Genomic DNA, 16,608 nt, shown 5'->3' on the forward strand with positions numbered 1-16,608 from the left:
GCTCCTCCACCTCTCACTTCTTTGCTTTCCTCTGTGCAGGGCTCCCGTGGGGAGAGGGGGCAACCAGGCGCCACAGGGCAGCCAGGCCCCAAGGTATGGGACCAAGGCTCCCCTCACTTCCCCATCCTCGGGTCACCCCCCACTGGCCCTCCCCAGTTGAGCTTGTTCTGGGGTCTGAGCCTCATTCACTCTGTCCTAGGGTGATGTGGGCCAGGACGGGTCCCCTGGGATCCCCGGAGAGAAGGTGAGTGTGTGTGTGTGTGTGTGAGAGAGAGAGAGAGAGATTCTGAGCTGCCGCAGTCTGGCTGGGCACAATCAGGAGCCACTTGTCAAAAGAAACTAACTTTATTTTTAGAACCACACACGCCAAACAAAACAGCCTCTCAGGAAAAACCCTCAGAGCCTCAACTGCCACCACCGGCTTTCCCCAAGCCTCTCTCTCCCACACAAGCTTCTCCCCACCTCCCACAATCCTCCTGCTCTTGAGGCCGATTGGCTGGGTCACGTGGGCGGAGCCAAAAAAGTCCCCCAATGAGCAGCTCCGTGGTCTGAAAGGGCAGGGAAACAGCCCAATGAGCATCACCGCAGAGGAGTCAATCAGCTAGATGTTGCTGGGGCCGCTGTGAGCCAATCATCAGCTGCCAGCACTGAGCAGGGGACAAACTCTGGGGTGGAGGGACATTAAAATACACTGGAAAGAGCGCAGTCTCAAAGTCAGGAGAGGGCCATGAGTTCACATGCCAGCTCTGCCGCTAGCCAACTGTGTGACCTTGGGCAAGTGTCTTAACTTCTCTGTGCCTTGATTTCCCCCTTTGTGAAATGGGAATGGCCACAGCCTCCCCTCCCCCAGGTGGGCTGTGGTGCCGAGTGGGATGACTTAGCTGGGAGAGTGCTCAGCCTGAGCCTGGCATGCAGAAGGCGCTCCCTAAGTGCCCGCTCCTGGTTTTTGTTTTTGGTACCGGGGATTGAACCAGAGCGCTTAACCACTGAGCCACATCCCAACCCTTTTTAATATTTTATTAAGAGACAGGGCCTCGCTAAGTTGCTTAGGGCCTTACTCAGTTGGCCTCAAACTTGTGATCCTCCTGACTCAGCCTCCCAAGTCACTGGGATTCTAGGCTTGAGCCCCTGCGCCCGGCTCTGTGTGCTGGCTCTTAAAGTCATGATGAGATATTGGCTCCTGGTTCCATTTCAGGGCCTCCCTGGTCTACAAGGCCCCCCAGGATTCCCTGGGACAAAGGGCCCGCCTGTGAGTAAGGTCACCCTGATTGGGGGTTGGGGAGGGGAGAGGTTTTGCATCTGTACCCCAACTCTCTCTGGCCTTGTTCCCTAGGGCCCCCAGGGGAAAGACGGGATACCAGGGCACCCTGGACCGAGAGGAGAACTGGTGAGTGACCCCTTGACCTCTGACCCCTGACCTGTCAGGTCCTCCCTTTCTCCCTCCCACGTGACACCTCCATTTTCTTTCTCTCCACAGGGCTTCCAAGGTCTGACGGGCCCACCGGGACCAGCCGGTGTCCTGGGTCCTCAGGTCAGAGTGGACCCCACATACTGCACCAGTCGGGGGACACTGTGGGCTGGAAGCCAGGGATCTGACCGCCCCCGCGGCCACCCCCATTCAGGATGCACCCTCTTGCTCTCCAGGGAAAGACAGGAGACGTGGGGCCTCTGGGTGAGCGGGGGCCCCCGGGCCCCCCTGGACCTCCCGGCGAACAAGGTCTCCCGGGCTTGGAAGGAAGAGAGGGGGCCAAGGTGAGACCCCCATTACAGGCGATCTGTGTTGAATGGCCCCCAAGAGCCCCTGGTGGCCCCTGGGCCACTCAGGGCTCTGAACCCACCTGCGTGGGGGCCCAGAGTCAGAGGGGAGACCCCCGAGCCTGACCTCCTCCCTGGACTCTGCAGGGAGAGGTCGGACCCCTGGGACCTCTTGGGAAGGAGGGGCCACCCGGGCCCAGAGGCTTCCCTGGCCCCCAAGGCGCCCCTGGGGACCCCGTGAGTATTCCTTGGGGGCTCCGTTTGTGCCTGGCTGGATGCAGAGGAGGGCGGGGGCTCGAGGGAGGGATGTGGCCTCCTAGGTGGGGGCAGCCGGGAGCCTAACAGAATGGAGGCTGGGGGACCCAGAGGAGATGGACCCCAGACTCAGCGCTTGGTCCCAGGAAGGGGGTGGTGACTGCGTCCCCCAGAGTGGAGATGGGACCTGGGCTTCCCTTGGGGTTTCCTGACTGTGAGTCATCTCCTTCCTCAGGGACCCATTGGTCTGAAGGGTGACAAGGGCCCTCCTGGCCCTGTTGGGGCCAATGTAAGTACAAGTACATTTGCTGGGTGGGGAAGGGGGTGGGAGGAACTCCGGGGTATCAGAAGCTTGGCACTGTTATGCTTAAGCCTACTGTCTTTGAAGTCAGATGGGCCTGGGGCTCACCCAGTGCTGCCACCCACTGGCTGGGCAGTTGTACCACTGGTGAGCCTGTTTCCTTACATGTAAAAGAGCTGTGATGAGAACCTTCCTTTTTTTTTTTAATCATAAGCCTTAATGACATGACCTGTTTGCATTAGTTTGTCTTACATTGTTATAATGACATGCCTGAGGCTGGGAAACTTTATAAAGAAGAAAGGTTCACTTTGGCTCATAGTCCTAGTCCAAGGTCAAGGGACTGCACCTAGCGATGGCCTTCTTGCTGGCAGAGTCCTGGGATAGTTGAGAGAGACTGCATGTCTGTATGTTTGGTCTCTCTCCCTTTTCTTTAAAGCCACCAGGATTCAGTTGGGGACTACATCCTAAGAATTTTATCTAATGCTAATAATTTCAAAGTCGCGCCTCTGAACACCATAGTCAGATTAAGTTTCTGCCCTGCTAATCCTCACAGTGGGGATTATGTTTTAACACATGAACCCTGGGGGCCAACACACTCAACCAATGGCGCCACCCAACAAATGCCACCTGCAGCCTGCAGCGTGGATCCTCTCTGGTGCTGACCTTCTAGCATAGTTAGTGACGTGCTATGAGGCCCAACGGGAGAGTTTGTGGAGTCTAGGGGACAGCAACTTAAACAGGCCGGTCAGGGAAGGGCTCCCTGACAGGTGACACTTGAGCTGACACCTGAAGGAGGTGAGCAGGGAGCCCCGTGGGTTCTGGAGGGGGGTGTTCCGGGCAGGAGGAACAGTACCTGCAAAGGCCCTGAGGCAGGACCATCCCTGACATGCTGAGGAGCAGCAGGGAGGTGCCTGTGTCTGGGCTGAGCGGGAGGGGAAGAGTGAGAGGAAGCGAGGGCAGGTGGCAGGGGAAGGTGGGCAGGGCTTGTGGGCCTCCAGGAGGACTCTGCTCTGAGGGAGGTGGGAGCCACGGAGGGTGATGGGGAAGGAGGGACGTGCCTGTACTTGGGTGCCCAAGGGCGCCCTTGGCTGCGGTGAGCAGGGAGCAGGTTAGTATGATGCTGGGGACAGCAGGTCCGGCATGGAGACGTGAAAAGCCTGCTGCTGTCGTGACCGCTGACCCTCCTTCCCGTCTGCAGGGCTCTCCCGGTGAGCGGGGTCCTGTGGGCCCGTCAGGTGGTATTGGGCTTCCCGGTCAAAGTGGAGGGCAAGGCCCGGTTGGTCCTGCAGGAGAGAAGGGGTCCCCGGTGAGTGTCCTGCCCACACCAACCCTCAGCGTCTCAGGACCCGGCTCCCGAGGAACATGCCGGCCCTGACCCCCACTCTCCCCAACAGGGAGAACAAGGTGCCCCCGGCCCCACCGGCAAAGATGGGATCCCAGGGCCCCTGGGGCTTCAGGGACCCCCCGGAGCTGCTGGACCTGCTGGAGAGGAGGGGGACAAGGTGAGGGGGACAGAGAGGCCGGTCGGGGAGGCTGGGGTGGAGGAGGCTGGGTCCTCCCTCACCCTGTTTTCTCTGCAGGGAGAAGTGGGTCCCCCTGGTCACAAGGGGAGCAAAGGCGACAAGGGAGATGCGGTGAGTAGGGACCCACTGACGGGTGGCCCTCAGAGGGGGGAGGAGAGGCCGGCGTGGGGGGTGGGCTGCCTCCTCCGGCCCCGTGTCCACGCCTCTACCCAGCTGCCCCGGTCAAGGGGCCACAGATGAGGAGACAGGGCCGCGGGAGCTGGGAAGGCATCGGGGGTCCCCTCCTCTCCTGTTCCTTGGTGGCGTGGGCATCCCTCTGCTGTGACCCTGCTGGGCCTGGGGACGCTCTGTTCCCAGCCTCCCCCAGAACTTCCGCTCCAGTAACCAGCGTCAGAGCTGTGCCCGGGCCCCGGGGGACACCCAGGCCAAGATCCTGATGGGCCCAGCTTAGGCGGACACCTGTCCCTGACCCCATGGTCTGGGGCCTAGGGTTGGGGACTGGAGCCGTCGCTTCCTGGGGAGGGAAGTTTCTAAGTGGGGGTGGGTGGGGAAGTGTTGATTGACATTTCCAGAGGCCCCCCCCTTCCAACCTGGAACTGAGAGGATTTTCTATCTGTCCTTTCCCCAGGGCCCACCAGGACCAACAGGGATACGGGGTCCTGCAGGACTCCCCGGCCCCCCGGTGAGTGTTCCCAGCTTTGTGACCCCTGACAGGAAGGGAGAGTGTCCCTCTGCAGGACCCAGTCCCAGTCTCCACCCTGTTTACCCCCAATGCCGCCAACACCCAGTGTGGACTCACCTCCATCCTCAGCCCCAACCTCAACCCTGCTCATGACCTTGACCTCAATCCAAACTCAAACCTGATGTTTAAATGCCAACTAAACATAGCCTAGTCCTACTCTCCACCCCCCGCCCCGACCTCTGCTGAACCCAGATCTGAACTTGAACTTGGAATTGGACTCTGGCCTGTCTCAGTCAGTTTTCTGTTGCTGACTAACGGAGACCTGGTAATTTATGAAGAAAAGAGTTCTGGGGGCTGGGGTAGAGTTTAGGGCAGCTCAGTGGTGGAGCATTGGCGTGGCGTGCACGGGTCCTGGGTTTCATCCCAAGCACCCTACACACAGCCACAGAGGTTTGCTGGGCTTGTGGCTCTGGAAGCTGTGAAGTCCAAGGGCCTGGGGCTGGAGTCTTCGAAGGGTTGTTCGTCACCTGGCGGAGGGCAGCACTTGGGAGACAGATCATGTGGGCCAACCTGGGCCATCATGGGCCAACCCTCATCATCTAACCCTGATCACTTTCCCAGGGCCCGTCTCCAAACCCCATTCACACAGGAACCTGGCGATTAAGCTTCCAACACATGAGCTTTGAGGGGGCACATTCAAACCACAGCAGGCCCCAACCTCAAACCCAGTCCTGAAACGCACCCCCATCCCATCTGGACCCTGCCCTGTCTTTAACCTGGGCTCCAGACGGGGCTCATCATCTACGGCCATCTCAAAACCTTGAACTTCAGCCTTAACCTGAAACCCAACTCCACGCCCAACCCTGATCCTTCCTAATCTTAATTCCAACCCTGACTCCAAGTCTTAACCCCAACCCTGACCCTTGACCTTGAACCTGGTCCAGACGCCCCTGTGCCCTGCCTCTGTCCTCCCAGGGAGCCGACGGAGCGCAGGGACGCCGTGGACCCCCAGGCCTCTTTGGGCAGAAGGGAGATGATGGAGTCCGAGGGTTTGTGGGGCTGATTGGCCCCCCAGGCCTGCAGGTGGGTGTCTGAGTTTGGGGGTGCACCTCCGATTCCCGCCGTGTTTCTCTAACCTTGCTGTTCTGGTCCACAGGGGCTGCCAGGCCCTCCCGGAGAGAAGGGAGAGGTTGGAGACGTCGGGTCCATGGTAGGACCCCAGGGAAAGCGGGGGAGGGGCCCCAAGGGTAGGGGTGGCCTTTAGGTCCACTTGGGGGTTGTAGGGCCCGTTGTCATTTTAAGGGTCACACAGGTCATCAAAATCAAGGGTGGTGTCTGCAGCCTTTTGGGGGGGCTGTGAGAGTCACTGGGCACTCTCTGGTCCTTCCACAGGGCCCCCATGGAGCTCCAGGTCCCAGGGGTCCCCAGGGTCCCAGTGGCTCAGAGGTGAGAACTCTGGGGGGACTCAGGTGGGAGGACACCCATTTCCAAGGACGGCTGTCGGGATTCCACGTCTCACCTCTGCCCTCTGCTGTTTCCCCAGGGCCCTCCGGGGCCACCTGGAGGAGTTGGTCAGCCAGGTGCTGTGGGCGAGAAGGTGAGGAGAGCAGGGGAGGAGGCGGCATCACCTCTTCTCGCTGTGAGCAACTGCTCTGGGTGTCCCTCCCGATCTGCCATGACCAGGACCTCCCCCTCTCACTTTGCCTCCTGCAGGGTGAGCCAGGAGATGCCGGAGACCCAGGACCCCCAGGAACTCCAGGCATCCCAGTGAGTGACTGTGTGATGTGGCACTCGCACCCTGGGCAGTCCTTGGGCTATGAACATCCAGGTTATCTTAATGAAAGGCCCAGCCCCTAGAAGGTCTCACAGAGGGCCAGTGTAGAGTTGTACAGGTCGTACACTGCACAAGAGTGCAGGCTGAGGGGCTGCTGGGGGTTCAAATCCCGGCTGAGCCCTGACTTGAGAATGAGTTGCCCGGAGGGGCCTTTTCCCATTCACTCTGAAGCAGCACATGGCCGACACTGACTTGCCCATGGCCAGGCAACTGGACCAGCCATGCCCCTAGCTCACATAAGTCCTAGGGTTTTCTGCCCTCTAGCCCCTGGGTAGCTGGGCTAGTCGGATCTATGACTGCGGAAAAACCCAGGATATTAACCCTTGGTCTCAGCAGAGTCTGGGCCACTCTGACCTCTGACCTGACCTCTAACCTCTGTTTCCACAAAGGGGCCTAAAGGTGAAGTTGGTGAAAAGGGGGACTCAGGTCCATCTGGGGCTGCTGGACCCCCAGGCAAGAAAGGTCCACCTGGAGAGGACGGAGCCAAAGGGAACCCGGTGAGCCGGGGAGGGAGGCAGAGGGCAGGGGCCGCTCAAGGCCACTCAAATCTGTTCCTAAGCTGCTGGCCAGGGTCCTTCCAACTTACTGATCAGACTGACTGACTGACTGACAGACGGAAGGAAGGAAGGAAGGAAGGAAGGAAGGACAGAAAGACTGATAAACTCACTGACAGACTGAATAAATGAATAACTGACAGACTGAATGAATGAATGACTGAATGAATAACTGACTGAATGAATGACTGACTGAGTGAATGAATGAATGACTGACTGAATGAATAACAGACTGAATGAATGACTGACTGAGTGAATGAATGAATGAATGAATGAATGAATAATGAACTGACTGAATGGCTGAGTGAATGTCTAACTGACAGGCTGATGACTGAATGAATGACTGACTGAATGAATGACTGACTGAATGACGGACAGACTGAATGACTGGCTGACAGACTGACTGAATGAATGAAACACAGAAATGCCAGGGTCATCTCCTCAGTGTGTGGAGCAAAGGCTGACGTCACATTGAGTGGTTCTAATGGTGATGGAAGGTCAGGGTTAAGGCGGATGCTGAGTCAGGGTTCAGGTGGCTGTGGGACCACATGGGGCCTTCGAAGGTTGAGGCCGGTCTTCCATCTTGGTGGGGCTTGGGGTGGGGGACAGGAGGTTCTGGATACCTGTGCCCCGCCATCGCCACCCTTGCTGGCCCGTCCCCTGAGCCCTGGCAGTCTGGATTCCAAGGCTATGGGTGAAGTGCCATGACACCTGGGATACTCCCAGCTCATGCCTGCACCCGCTAAACCCCTGGGATGTCCCTCTGCGGGGCCTGGGTTTGTGCCTGTTCACTGATGTGGCCCTAGCAACCAGAACCGGGACGCTTTATCTGCTCAATAAGTGAATGGCTCCTCGTGATTCAGAGACGTGATACGAATCACTCTGTGTTCCAGGGCCCCACGGGGCTCCCCGGAGATCTGGGGCCCCCAGGAGACCCTGGAGTTCCGGTGGGTATAACCCCTCCCCCCAAGCCTGGCCTGTTCCTATTCCTGTCCCCATCTCTCCCCTCTCCCCAGAGCTGGCCGAGGTCAGTGGGGGGATGACCCTCACGACCCTCCAGGCCCCACCTGAAAATCCTCACGCACCCCGTGACCTCTCCCTCACCCCCCCACTGCCTCCTCTCACCCAAACAGGGCATTGATGGCACCCCAGGAGAGAAGGGAGACCCTGGTGATGTTGGGGGGCCGGTGAGTGGGGGTCAGGGAAGGTGGCGCTGGCAGAGGAGGAGGGGTGGTGCTAGGGACGTTGGGCTCATGCCCAGCCAGCGCCGGCCAACAATGACTCTGGCACCGCTACCATCTCTACAGGGGCCGCCGGGTGCTTCCGGGGAACCAGGTGCCCCCGGACCCCCTGGAAAGAGGGTGAGTGACAACCCATCTCCTGGCCCCGGCTCCAGGCTGGCCCCGCCCACCCGCAGTCCCCGGTCACCCCGAGCCCTCACTGACCGCACAGGCCCCTCCCGACTCTTTCCCTCCTTAGGGTCCTTCGGGTCGCATGGGTCGAGAAGGCCAAGAGGGGGAAAAAGGCTCCAAGGTGAGTGCTGGCCCAGGAGGGTCGGGCCTCGCCCCCAACGGCCGGGCCAACGGCAGGGGACGGTGATGAGTCTCAGGTGGAGGTCAGGAGGCCGGCACCCTCTGACTCTCCTTGCCTCTGCCTTGCCCCTTGCCCTTTTCAGGGGGAACCAGGTCCCGATGGGCCTCCAGGGAGGACAGGCCCAGTGGGGGCTCGCGGGCCCCCTGGCCGTGTGGGCCCTGATGGTCTTCCCGGGATCCCTGGCCCTGTGGTGAGTGTGGTAGAGATGCGGGCAGGAGCGGGCTGGGCTCTTCCTGGCGCTTTGCACCCACCTTGGAATCATCAAAGTTGGGAGTCGCCGACCCCAGTGGGCAGTGGGCACGTCCATCCTGGGTTCTGGCAGGAATAGCCTACCCCTGTTCTGTTTCATCCTCAGGGTGAACCAGGCCTCCTGGGACCCCCGGGTCTGATGGGTCCTCCAGGCCCCTTGGTAAGAGACTTCTTTGTTCCTGAGGCCCCAGCTCTGAGAGCCACACTGGTCATCCAGGGACCATCTAGTGACTGCAGTGCTTATGGTGCAGGCCGACCCCTCCCTGACCACATCTGGCTGCCCACACTGACCATCTTATTCTGACCATCCATCTTGATCGTCTACACTGACTCCCCACACTGATCTGCCATCTTAATGGTCTGTACCGACCACTCATCTTGACGGCCCACTCTTACCACAGAGCATTCGTACTGGCCATCCATGAAGCAACCCCTCATTATCTCCCAGCATCCCCGCCCCCCATCGCCCAACACACCCACAACCACTTCCTGGCAGTTCCCGTTTGAGATCTGGGTAGTCTCCCTAGAGACCATTTCCCAAGCACCCATGAGATTTCACATTGAGAATGACCAGCTGACCCTTGCCTCCTCCCAGGGGCCCTCTGGCCTACCAGGGCTGAAGGGAGATGCTGGCCTCAAGGGGGAGAAGGTAAGGACCCTTCTCTCCACCATCTCCACACAACCCCCCCTCCCTCCTTTCTGGCCTGAGGGCTGGGAGGTTGGGGTGCCCTCTCCTCCGAGCTCATCACCCCTAGGCTCTGATCTCCCAGCACCTCCCCTATTTCATCCCTGTTTGTTCTCCAGGGCCACATTGGATTAATCGGCCTCATCGGTCCCCCTGGGGAGGCCGGTGAGAAAGGGGATCGGGGGTTGCCAGGCGTGCAGGGGCCCCCTGGCCCCCAGGGAGACCCTGTGAGTGTGTGTCCTGCCCTGAATGGGAGAATATGTTCAAAGTGGGGGGTGGGGTCAGGGCTTGTGTGGAGATGGGCATGGGGTCTGGGGAAGCCAGATCTGGAATGATGAGGGTTATGTGTGGGGAAAGTGGAGGATGCATTGGGGCTTGCAGGTCAGAGGTTGTGCTTGGTGCCTGGGTATCTCCCTGGAGGAATCATAGGTTTGTCTAAAGTTCCTGGTCTTAAGGGGAATATATCTGGGCAATAGGGCTGCATCCCACTAATACTGACCCTAATGTCCCTTCTGCAGGGGTCCCCTGGTCCTGTTGGCTCTCTGGGCCACCCTGGACCCCCAGGCGTGGCGGTGAGTATGGAGGAGTTTGTGGGGTGGGGTCACCATGGCAGGAAGCCAGGACCCCAGCTCTCTCTGTGTCTATCTTCCAGGGCCCTCTGGGACCGAAGGGCTCCAAGGGGTCCCCGGTGAGTACACGCTGTTCCCTTGTCTTCCACACCCCAGCTCCCCACCTCCCTCCACTTCACCAGAACCCTCCTTGCCGCAAGTTCATTCATTTATTTATTCACTCAATCATGCATTCAATAAATATTTATCCAACACCTACTGTTATATTTCATCAAATCTAAGATGCCATCAATTGTAAGAGGCACCATTATTTTATAAACTGCTATGAAAGAAAACAGTTCTGCCGAGTAAATTATGGCTTGCCAAAGACGTTAAGATGTTGATTTCAGACATGTGAAAATATGGAAAGAAAATGTGTGTCTTATGCTTAGCGCTGAACACTGTGGGTCCCTCCTGGGGCTGTATGTGTGTGTGTTGATGGCAAGGGGTCTCCATGGACGGAGTTCACCTGAAGGTGACTTTTTCCTACAGGGATCGCTTGGTCCCCGTGGAGATAGGGGACCTCCAGGTCCCCCAGGCCCCCCGGTGAGTTCCCCAGGGAGCAAGGGCTGTGCCCCAGACCTATGGGGAGGGCAGGGACTGTGTCCAGGTCCCCAGAGCTCAGTTAGGGACGCAGGCGGGGAAGGCAGTTCTGTAACAGTCCCAGGAGGGTCTTGTGGGGGCTCCGACCTGGGTCCTGTCTCCCTGGGTCCTGTCTCCCTGGGCTGTGCCCCGCCCACCCCAACTTCCTCTGCCTCTCCCCATCTTTACCTGTCTCCACCTCCATCCTGGGTCCCCTATTTCATCTGCCCCTCCTCCCGCTTCTCTCCTCCCCATCCCTCCCTCCTTCGTTTCTCTGCCTCATCTGTCCTCTTCATCTCTGCCCTTCTCTCCTTCACCCCCCCACCAGGGTCCCCCAGCCGAGCTGCATGGGCTGCGTCGTCGCCGGCGCTCAGTCGTGGGGGACCCCGAGGGCGGCCTGGAGGAGGTGCTGGCCTCGCTGAAGTCGCTGAGTGTGGAGGTGGAGCAGTTGCGGCGACCTCCAGGGACGGCCGAGCGCCCGGGCCTCGTGTGCCACGAGCTGCACCGCAACCACCCGCACCTGCCAGATGGTGAGCTCTCGGTCCCTCCCTGAACAAGCAAGGGGGTCTCGGGGCCCTGCCTCCGCTCATCCGCCCCGTCGGCTCTGCGGCAGGGGAATACTGGATTGACCCCAACCAGGGATGCGCCCAGGATGCGCTCAGGGTTTTCTGCAACTTCACGGCTGGAGGAGAGACCTGCCTCTATCCCGACAAGAAGTTTGAGGTGGTGAGTGTTCCCCACTGTCTCGCTTTGCCACCGGAAGGGCTGCCTCTGCTCTACTGTCCCCTCCACCCCTGACCTTATCCTCCCTTCGAATGACATTTATTGAGCCTACTGCACACCAAGTCCTATCTGACTCTGGAGCTGCAACAGAAGATCCAAAATCCAGGGGCTGGCCAGGCAGGGTGGCACCTGCCTGTGGTCCCAGCAGCTCAGAAGGCTGAGGCAGGAGGATGCCAAGTTCAAAGCCAGCCTCAGCAACGGCAAGATACTAAGCAACTCAGTGAGACCCTGTCTGCTCAGTGGTCGAGTGCCCCTGAATTGAATCCCCAGTACCATTAAACAAAAGAAGGGGGGGCGGGGGCTGGGGCTCAGCTGTAGAGCACGTGCCTAACATGTGCGAGGCCCTGGGTTAGATCCTCAGCACCACGTAAAAGTAAATAAATAAAATAAAGGCATTGTGTCCAACTAAAAACTAAATATTAAAAAAAAAATCCAGGGCCTGGGTTCATGGCTCAGTGGTAGAGCCTTTTCCTAACACGCCCAGGTTCTCGATTCTGTGCTCCCTTCCCCCAGGGGATCCACAGACACACAGAAAAAGGGGGAAAAAAAAACAACACGATTTCTATGGAGCTTGCTTTCAACAGGGAAGACAGATAAGAACACCTCCCCAAAGAAATCAGTATTTAAATAGTGCTGGTTGGAATTCTGATCTGTTGCCTTGGTTTCTCCATCGTAGAATGGAGCTCGAGAAAGTCCCTCCTGCCCAGGATGGTTGGGCAATGGTAGTACTGATGCCAGTACCAGGAGACATTTACTAACCCCGACGCGCTGGCTGGTCAGTACTAGTCGCAGCCGCAGCCTGCCCAAGTGTCAATAAGTACATGTGCTGGCATTTTCGAGTGGTCAGGTCCCCGGCTTAGCAGGAGCTCAGATGCCCAGTGGATGGGACTGTGGACGTGCGCAGACCTCCCACTTAGGGGGGCTGAGGTGCAGGACCAGGTCTCTCAGCAGGCGTCTTGGTGGGCCTCGATGGCTTCAAGAGAAGCTACTCCAGGGAATCCTTAAGGACAGAGTTTGGGTTTCCCAGATCCAGACCCTGAGACAGAGATTTGAGATGAGCCATTTATTTAGGAGTTGAGCCAGGAAGCTCCAGGGGAGGAGAGGGGAAGCGGGGCGGCTAGGGAAGGCATCCAGGAGAGGATGTGGCATTAAAGTGGTGCGATTGAGGACCCAGGGCTCAGTCCCACTAGGGAACAGTGACGACAGCAGGAGTTTCCCTCGAGGGCGAGGAGCCGGGGTACCCATCCCCCAATTCCCAACTCTCCTCGGTTGGGGACTGTGCAGGGGCAGAAGCCCCTTCGTCCCTCTCGTTGATGGGTTGGGCCCACCCCGTGGCCAGAGCTCGGCCTGAGGTCCCCTCAGTCCACAGCCTGCGGTGTGAGGAGGTAGATGCCGGGGTAAATGCGTGGGCACCACAGGCGGCTGCTGCAGTGACCCTCCCACCCTCTCCCAGGTGAAGCTGGCCTCCTGGTCCAAGGAAAAGCCTGGAAACTGGTACAGCACATTCCGCCGAGGAAAGAAGGTGAGTCACCCCAGGCCACGGTGGGGTGGCAAGATGCAGCCTGATGGGAACCAGCCTAGGGAGGTGTGGAAGGGGCTCTGAGGGGCGAGGTGTACAGGACAGACTCTCTTCTGTCTCCGTGGTGACTGCAGGTTGGAGTGGGGGCAGCACGGGCGTGTGACCAGCAGTTCATCCCTGGGCAGAGCCTTGGCGCCAGGGCAGGGGAGTGGTGCATAGTGCAAAGCAGACACTGAGCAGGGCCTGAGGGCCTCCTGGTAGAGGTCACAGCTCTTCTGAAGCCTGACGTGAGCTGGGTGAGCAAGTTAGGGAGGACAAGGACAAATGTTCTGGGCAGAGGGGCCAGGATATGCAGAGGCTCAGAGTCAAGAGGGGTCTGGGGAATTTCCAGAGGAAGCCACTTGCCCTGCTCTAGAGACTGGGAGAATTATGAAGCGGCAGGCGAGGGCTAGACCAAGGCACCTGTGGGCAGAGGGGAGCCAGGGAATGTGTTTGAGTGAGGAAGGGGACCCCGATTCAATATCTGTCAGAAAAATGCCTCTGGGGTGGCATGAGGTGCGGACTGGAGGCCAGGAGTCCCCGAAAGAGACTGGTGTGTTGGTTCAGGAGAGAGAGAGGAGGGCGTCTGCACTGGAGTTGGAGCCACAGGGGTGCAGAGAGGACGTGACTTGGAAGGGTATCTAGAGTTCCAGTTTATAGGACCTGGTGACTGATGAGATGCAGGGAAGGAGGAGATGGGATGATGCTCAGGTTCCTGACCTGGGGGACTCTTGTTTGATGAGACTCTTCTCTGAGATGAAGAGTCAGTTTGAGGGAGGGGTGGGGCATTGGGTTCAGTTTGGAAGCTGTTCACATAGTGAATATGCATGTACTGAGCACTGGGAACAGAAGCAAACCAAACATGGTTCCCGACTTCACGAGGCTGATATTCTCTGAGAAAATAAACAAAGCTATGGTAATAACATGAGCGCAAACCTTAGTTTGGGTTCCCAAAATGCAGACCCTAAGACAAGAGTACAATTGCCAGTCGTCTATCTGGGAGGTGATTCCAGAAATCATCAGGATGCAGGGATGAGAAAGAAGCCAAAAAGATGTGTCACTACCCCAGCTATTGCAAGCTAGCTATCTTTTCATAATAATCTTACTGAAGCCAATATACCAAAAATTGTTGTCTCGACATAAAGAATTAAGATATTTTGCATTTTTAAAACTAGTTCTTTAAAATCAGGTGCAAATTTCACACTTACAACATCACGGTTTGGAGGCTAAATTTTATTGGGAATGCTTGAATATATTTAGATTTCAACATTGAAAACAGTTGAAAAACAGATTTGCATACTCAGTTTTTTCTAAACATAAGCTTTTTGGTAATTGGATTATGACTCAGTTATTAGTTATGAATTTAAAAAAGAAAAAAAATCAAAGTAAAAAATTCCTTCCTCGTGTGGTATTGGTTATACTTCAAATACTCAATAGCCCTACAGCCATTGGACATATGGCTGCCATATTGATTAGAGCAGATACAGAATGTGGGGAGCTATTGGCTGTGTGAATCAGGAGCTCACAAGAGCCATGGTCTAGATAGAATTTCTGAGTTCTGCCTAGCTTCGAGCATGTTACAAGCCTAGATTTGGTGGAACAAGTGGCCAAGATTTGGGAGTCCGATGAGCCAGGCCTGGTGATCTGCTAGATGAAGAGGGGGCTTGGGATTCGACTTTGGATCTGAGGCCGGGGGTTGTGGCTGCCCTAGAGGTGGGGATGTGGGGAGATGTCGGTGGGCAGAGATTCTGGAAGGTGGGTTCTTCTGAGAACCTGGCTCTCGGAACCCCTGGCTCCCTGCCTTGCCCCACCTCAGTTCTCCTACGTGGACGCCGATGGGTCCCCGGTGAACGTGGTGCAGTTGACCTTCCTGAAGTTGCTGAGCGCCGTGGCCCGCCAGAGCTTCACCTACTCCTGCCAGAACTCCGTGGCCTGGCTGGACGAAGCTGCGGGGGACCACGGCCGCTCCCTGCGCTTCCTCGGCACAAATGGGGAAGAGCTGTCCTTCAACCAGACGACAGCGGCCAGCATCAGAGTTCCCCGCGACGGCTGCCGGGTAAGGGGCTGGAGCAGGGGGGCCCCGCAGCGCGCCGGGAGGAGAGGCTGCTGCTGCTCCCTCCTCCTCGCTCACCACCGGCTCTGTCTTCTCTCGTCAGCTCCGGAAGGGACAGGCGAAGACCCTCCTGGAGCTTAGCTCTTCCCGAGCCGGCTTTCTGCCCCTGTGGGACGTGTCCGCCCTTGACTTTGGCCAGACGAACCAGAAGTTTGGGTTTGAACTGGGGCCTGTCTGCTTCAGCAGCTGAGAGTCTAGTGGGTGGGAAGGACAGCGAGGGAGCCCTGGACGGGGCCCACTTGGTGCGGAGGCTTTGAAGCCACCGTGTTTATCATCTCTTGGGACTCTGAGCCAGGAGGTGTGACTCCGCTGGTCAAGGTCAAACAATACTCCTCCCTTTTGGGGGTTGAGGGATGGACTCCTTGGCCCAAGGGCTCAGGCGTTCCCCCCTTCCGGGTGGCGCAGGTGCATTCTGGCCCTTCCCCTCCTCCATCTCACTCACCCCTCAACTCCTACCCATGAACCCCCTGTGCAGTGAGCTTCTAACTCCGAGTCACATGCCCCCCTCTGCCCGCCCCCGCCCCTCAGTCAGTGCCCCCAACACTCCTTGGTGCTCCTCTGCCCCATAGTTAAGCACTGGATGTCTCCTGATCCCATCTGGGACCTCTTCCCTCATTCTCATTCCCACGTGGGTTCACAGTGAAGGGACTGAAGTCAGACTACAGAGGGAAGTTGGACTTCCCTGGACACAGCTGTGTATTCCTTGCTGCCTCAGCCCAGCCCCCACCTCCCATTCCCCCAAGCTTACCTCGCCATGCCAGGTGGTTTGTGGATCAAGATGGTGGGGACGAATCAGGATCCTAATGGTGCTGCCCTATTTATACCCGGGTGTGTATTAAAAGGGAAAAGCCCCTCTGTTGTATATTTAATCTGCTTCCTCTTCAGGAAGGCTGGGAAATGATGAGAGAGATTCCCGCACAACTCCACTCTTCCCCATCCCAGGCCCCTAGGGCAAAATTGGCATCTCAAGTCTGAGAATAAACCACGGAACTGTGTCCTGTCTCTGTCTTTCATCCGGCCTCGGCCGCCTCTCTCTTAGGGTTCAGCTCTTGTCTCACTGGAAGGACCTGCCCCCAGCTGTCTCAATTAGGGGTACCCCTTTGGGGGGGTTAATTATAATGGCACTCGCTGGAAGTCATGGGCGTGTTTACTAGCCCAGAATCCTGGAAGAAAAGTTGAAGATACCCAACTTCCCATGTTGGCTTTGATCAGTGCTGGAATCTCTGGCTGCCCTGAGCCGGGGAATGGAGAGATGATAAGGAGACATGGTCATATGTTGAGGTGAAATCAGTAGAGGCCAAAGATCTGAGTGGCAAGTCAGCGGGTGGGTTGTGGGCTGGGGAGACAGGTAGGAGCTGTGGCTTGAAGTCACTGGGGTGTAGGGGCTGGGGATGGGGAAGTTAAACTAAAAACAAGATGAGAGCCACGGCAGTGATGTACGCCTGTAATCTCAGCAGCTCGGGAGGCCGAGGCAGGAGGATCGCAAGTTCAGAGCTAGCCTCAGCAACAGCGAGTCACTAAGCAACTCAGTGA

The 16,608-nt window shown here is 57.7% G+C and overlaps 1 protein-coding gene across 3 annotated transcripts in view; it reads left to right on the forward strand.

The window, feature by feature from the left end:
• Positions 1-16,070, forward strand: part of Col5a3 (collagen type V alpha 3 chain) — a 37,137-nt gene extending 21,067 nt beyond the window's left edge. The window contains exons 34-67 of one of the 3 annotated variants that reach the window (XM_046437117.2): positions 40-93; positions 200-244; positions 1,196-1,249; positions 1,334-1,387; positions 1,478-1,531; positions 1,645-1,752; positions 1,903-1,992; positions 2,246-2,299; positions 3,510-3,617; positions 3,706-3,813; positions 3,892-3,945; positions 4,463-4,516; positions 5,492-5,599; positions 5,673-5,726; positions 5,909-5,962; positions 6,060-6,113; positions 6,230-6,283; positions 6,740-6,847; positions 7,798-7,851; positions 8,038-8,091; positions 8,212-8,265; positions 8,384-8,437; positions 8,580-8,687; positions 8,853-8,906; positions 9,342-9,395; positions 9,551-9,658; positions 9,950-10,003; positions 10,084-10,119; positions 10,532-10,585; positions 10,950-11,151; positions 11,235-11,347; positions 12,858-12,926; positions 14,779-15,018; positions 15,119-16,070. In XM_046437117.2, coding sequence (XP_046293073.1) covers positions 40-93; positions 200-244; positions 1,196-1,249; positions 1,334-1,387; positions 1,478-1,531; positions 1,645-1,752; positions 1,903-1,992; positions 2,246-2,299; positions 3,510-3,617; positions 3,706-3,813; positions 3,892-3,945; positions 4,463-4,516; positions 5,492-5,599; positions 5,673-5,726; positions 5,909-5,962; positions 6,060-6,113; positions 6,230-6,283; positions 6,740-6,847; positions 7,798-7,851; positions 8,038-8,091; positions 8,212-8,265; positions 8,384-8,437; positions 8,580-8,687; positions 8,853-8,906; positions 9,342-9,395; positions 9,551-9,658; positions 9,950-10,003; positions 10,084-10,119; positions 10,532-10,585; positions 10,950-11,151; positions 11,235-11,347; positions 12,858-12,926; positions 14,779-15,018; positions 15,119-15,265 — 2,724 coding nt within the window. In that variant the 3' untranslated portion in view covers positions 15,266-16,070. Of the gene's footprint in view, positions 1-39; positions 94-199; positions 245-1,195; positions 1,250-1,333; positions 1,388-1,477; positions 1,532-1,644; positions 1,753-1,902; positions 1,993-2,245; positions 2,300-3,509; positions 3,618-3,705; positions 3,814-3,891; positions 3,946-4,462; positions 4,517-5,491; positions 5,600-5,672; positions 5,727-5,908; positions 5,963-6,059; positions 6,114-6,229; positions 6,284-6,739; positions 6,848-7,797; positions 7,852-8,037; positions 8,092-8,211; positions 8,266-8,383; positions 8,438-8,579; positions 8,688-8,852; positions 8,907-8,997; positions 9,105-9,341; positions 9,396-9,550; positions 9,659-9,949; positions 10,004-10,083; positions 10,120-10,531; positions 10,586-10,949; positions 11,152-11,234; positions 11,348-12,857; positions 12,927-14,778; positions 15,019-15,118 lie in introns of those variants that run through there. The other 2 variants (XM_058576586.1, XR_006850223.2) reach the window with 2 other exon arrangements.
• Positions 16,071-16,608: the final 538 nt, after the last annotated feature.

This window comes from Marmota monax, unplaced genomic scaffold (assembly GCF_021218885.2).
Source record: "Marmota monax isolate L192 unplaced genomic scaffold, Marmota_monax_Labrador192_F-V1.1 WCK01_AAM20220418_F8-fsc00021, whole genome shotgun sequence".
Classification (NCBI taxonomy): domain Eukaryota; kingdom Metazoa; phylum Chordata; class Mammalia; order Rodentia; family Sciuridae; genus Marmota; species Marmota monax.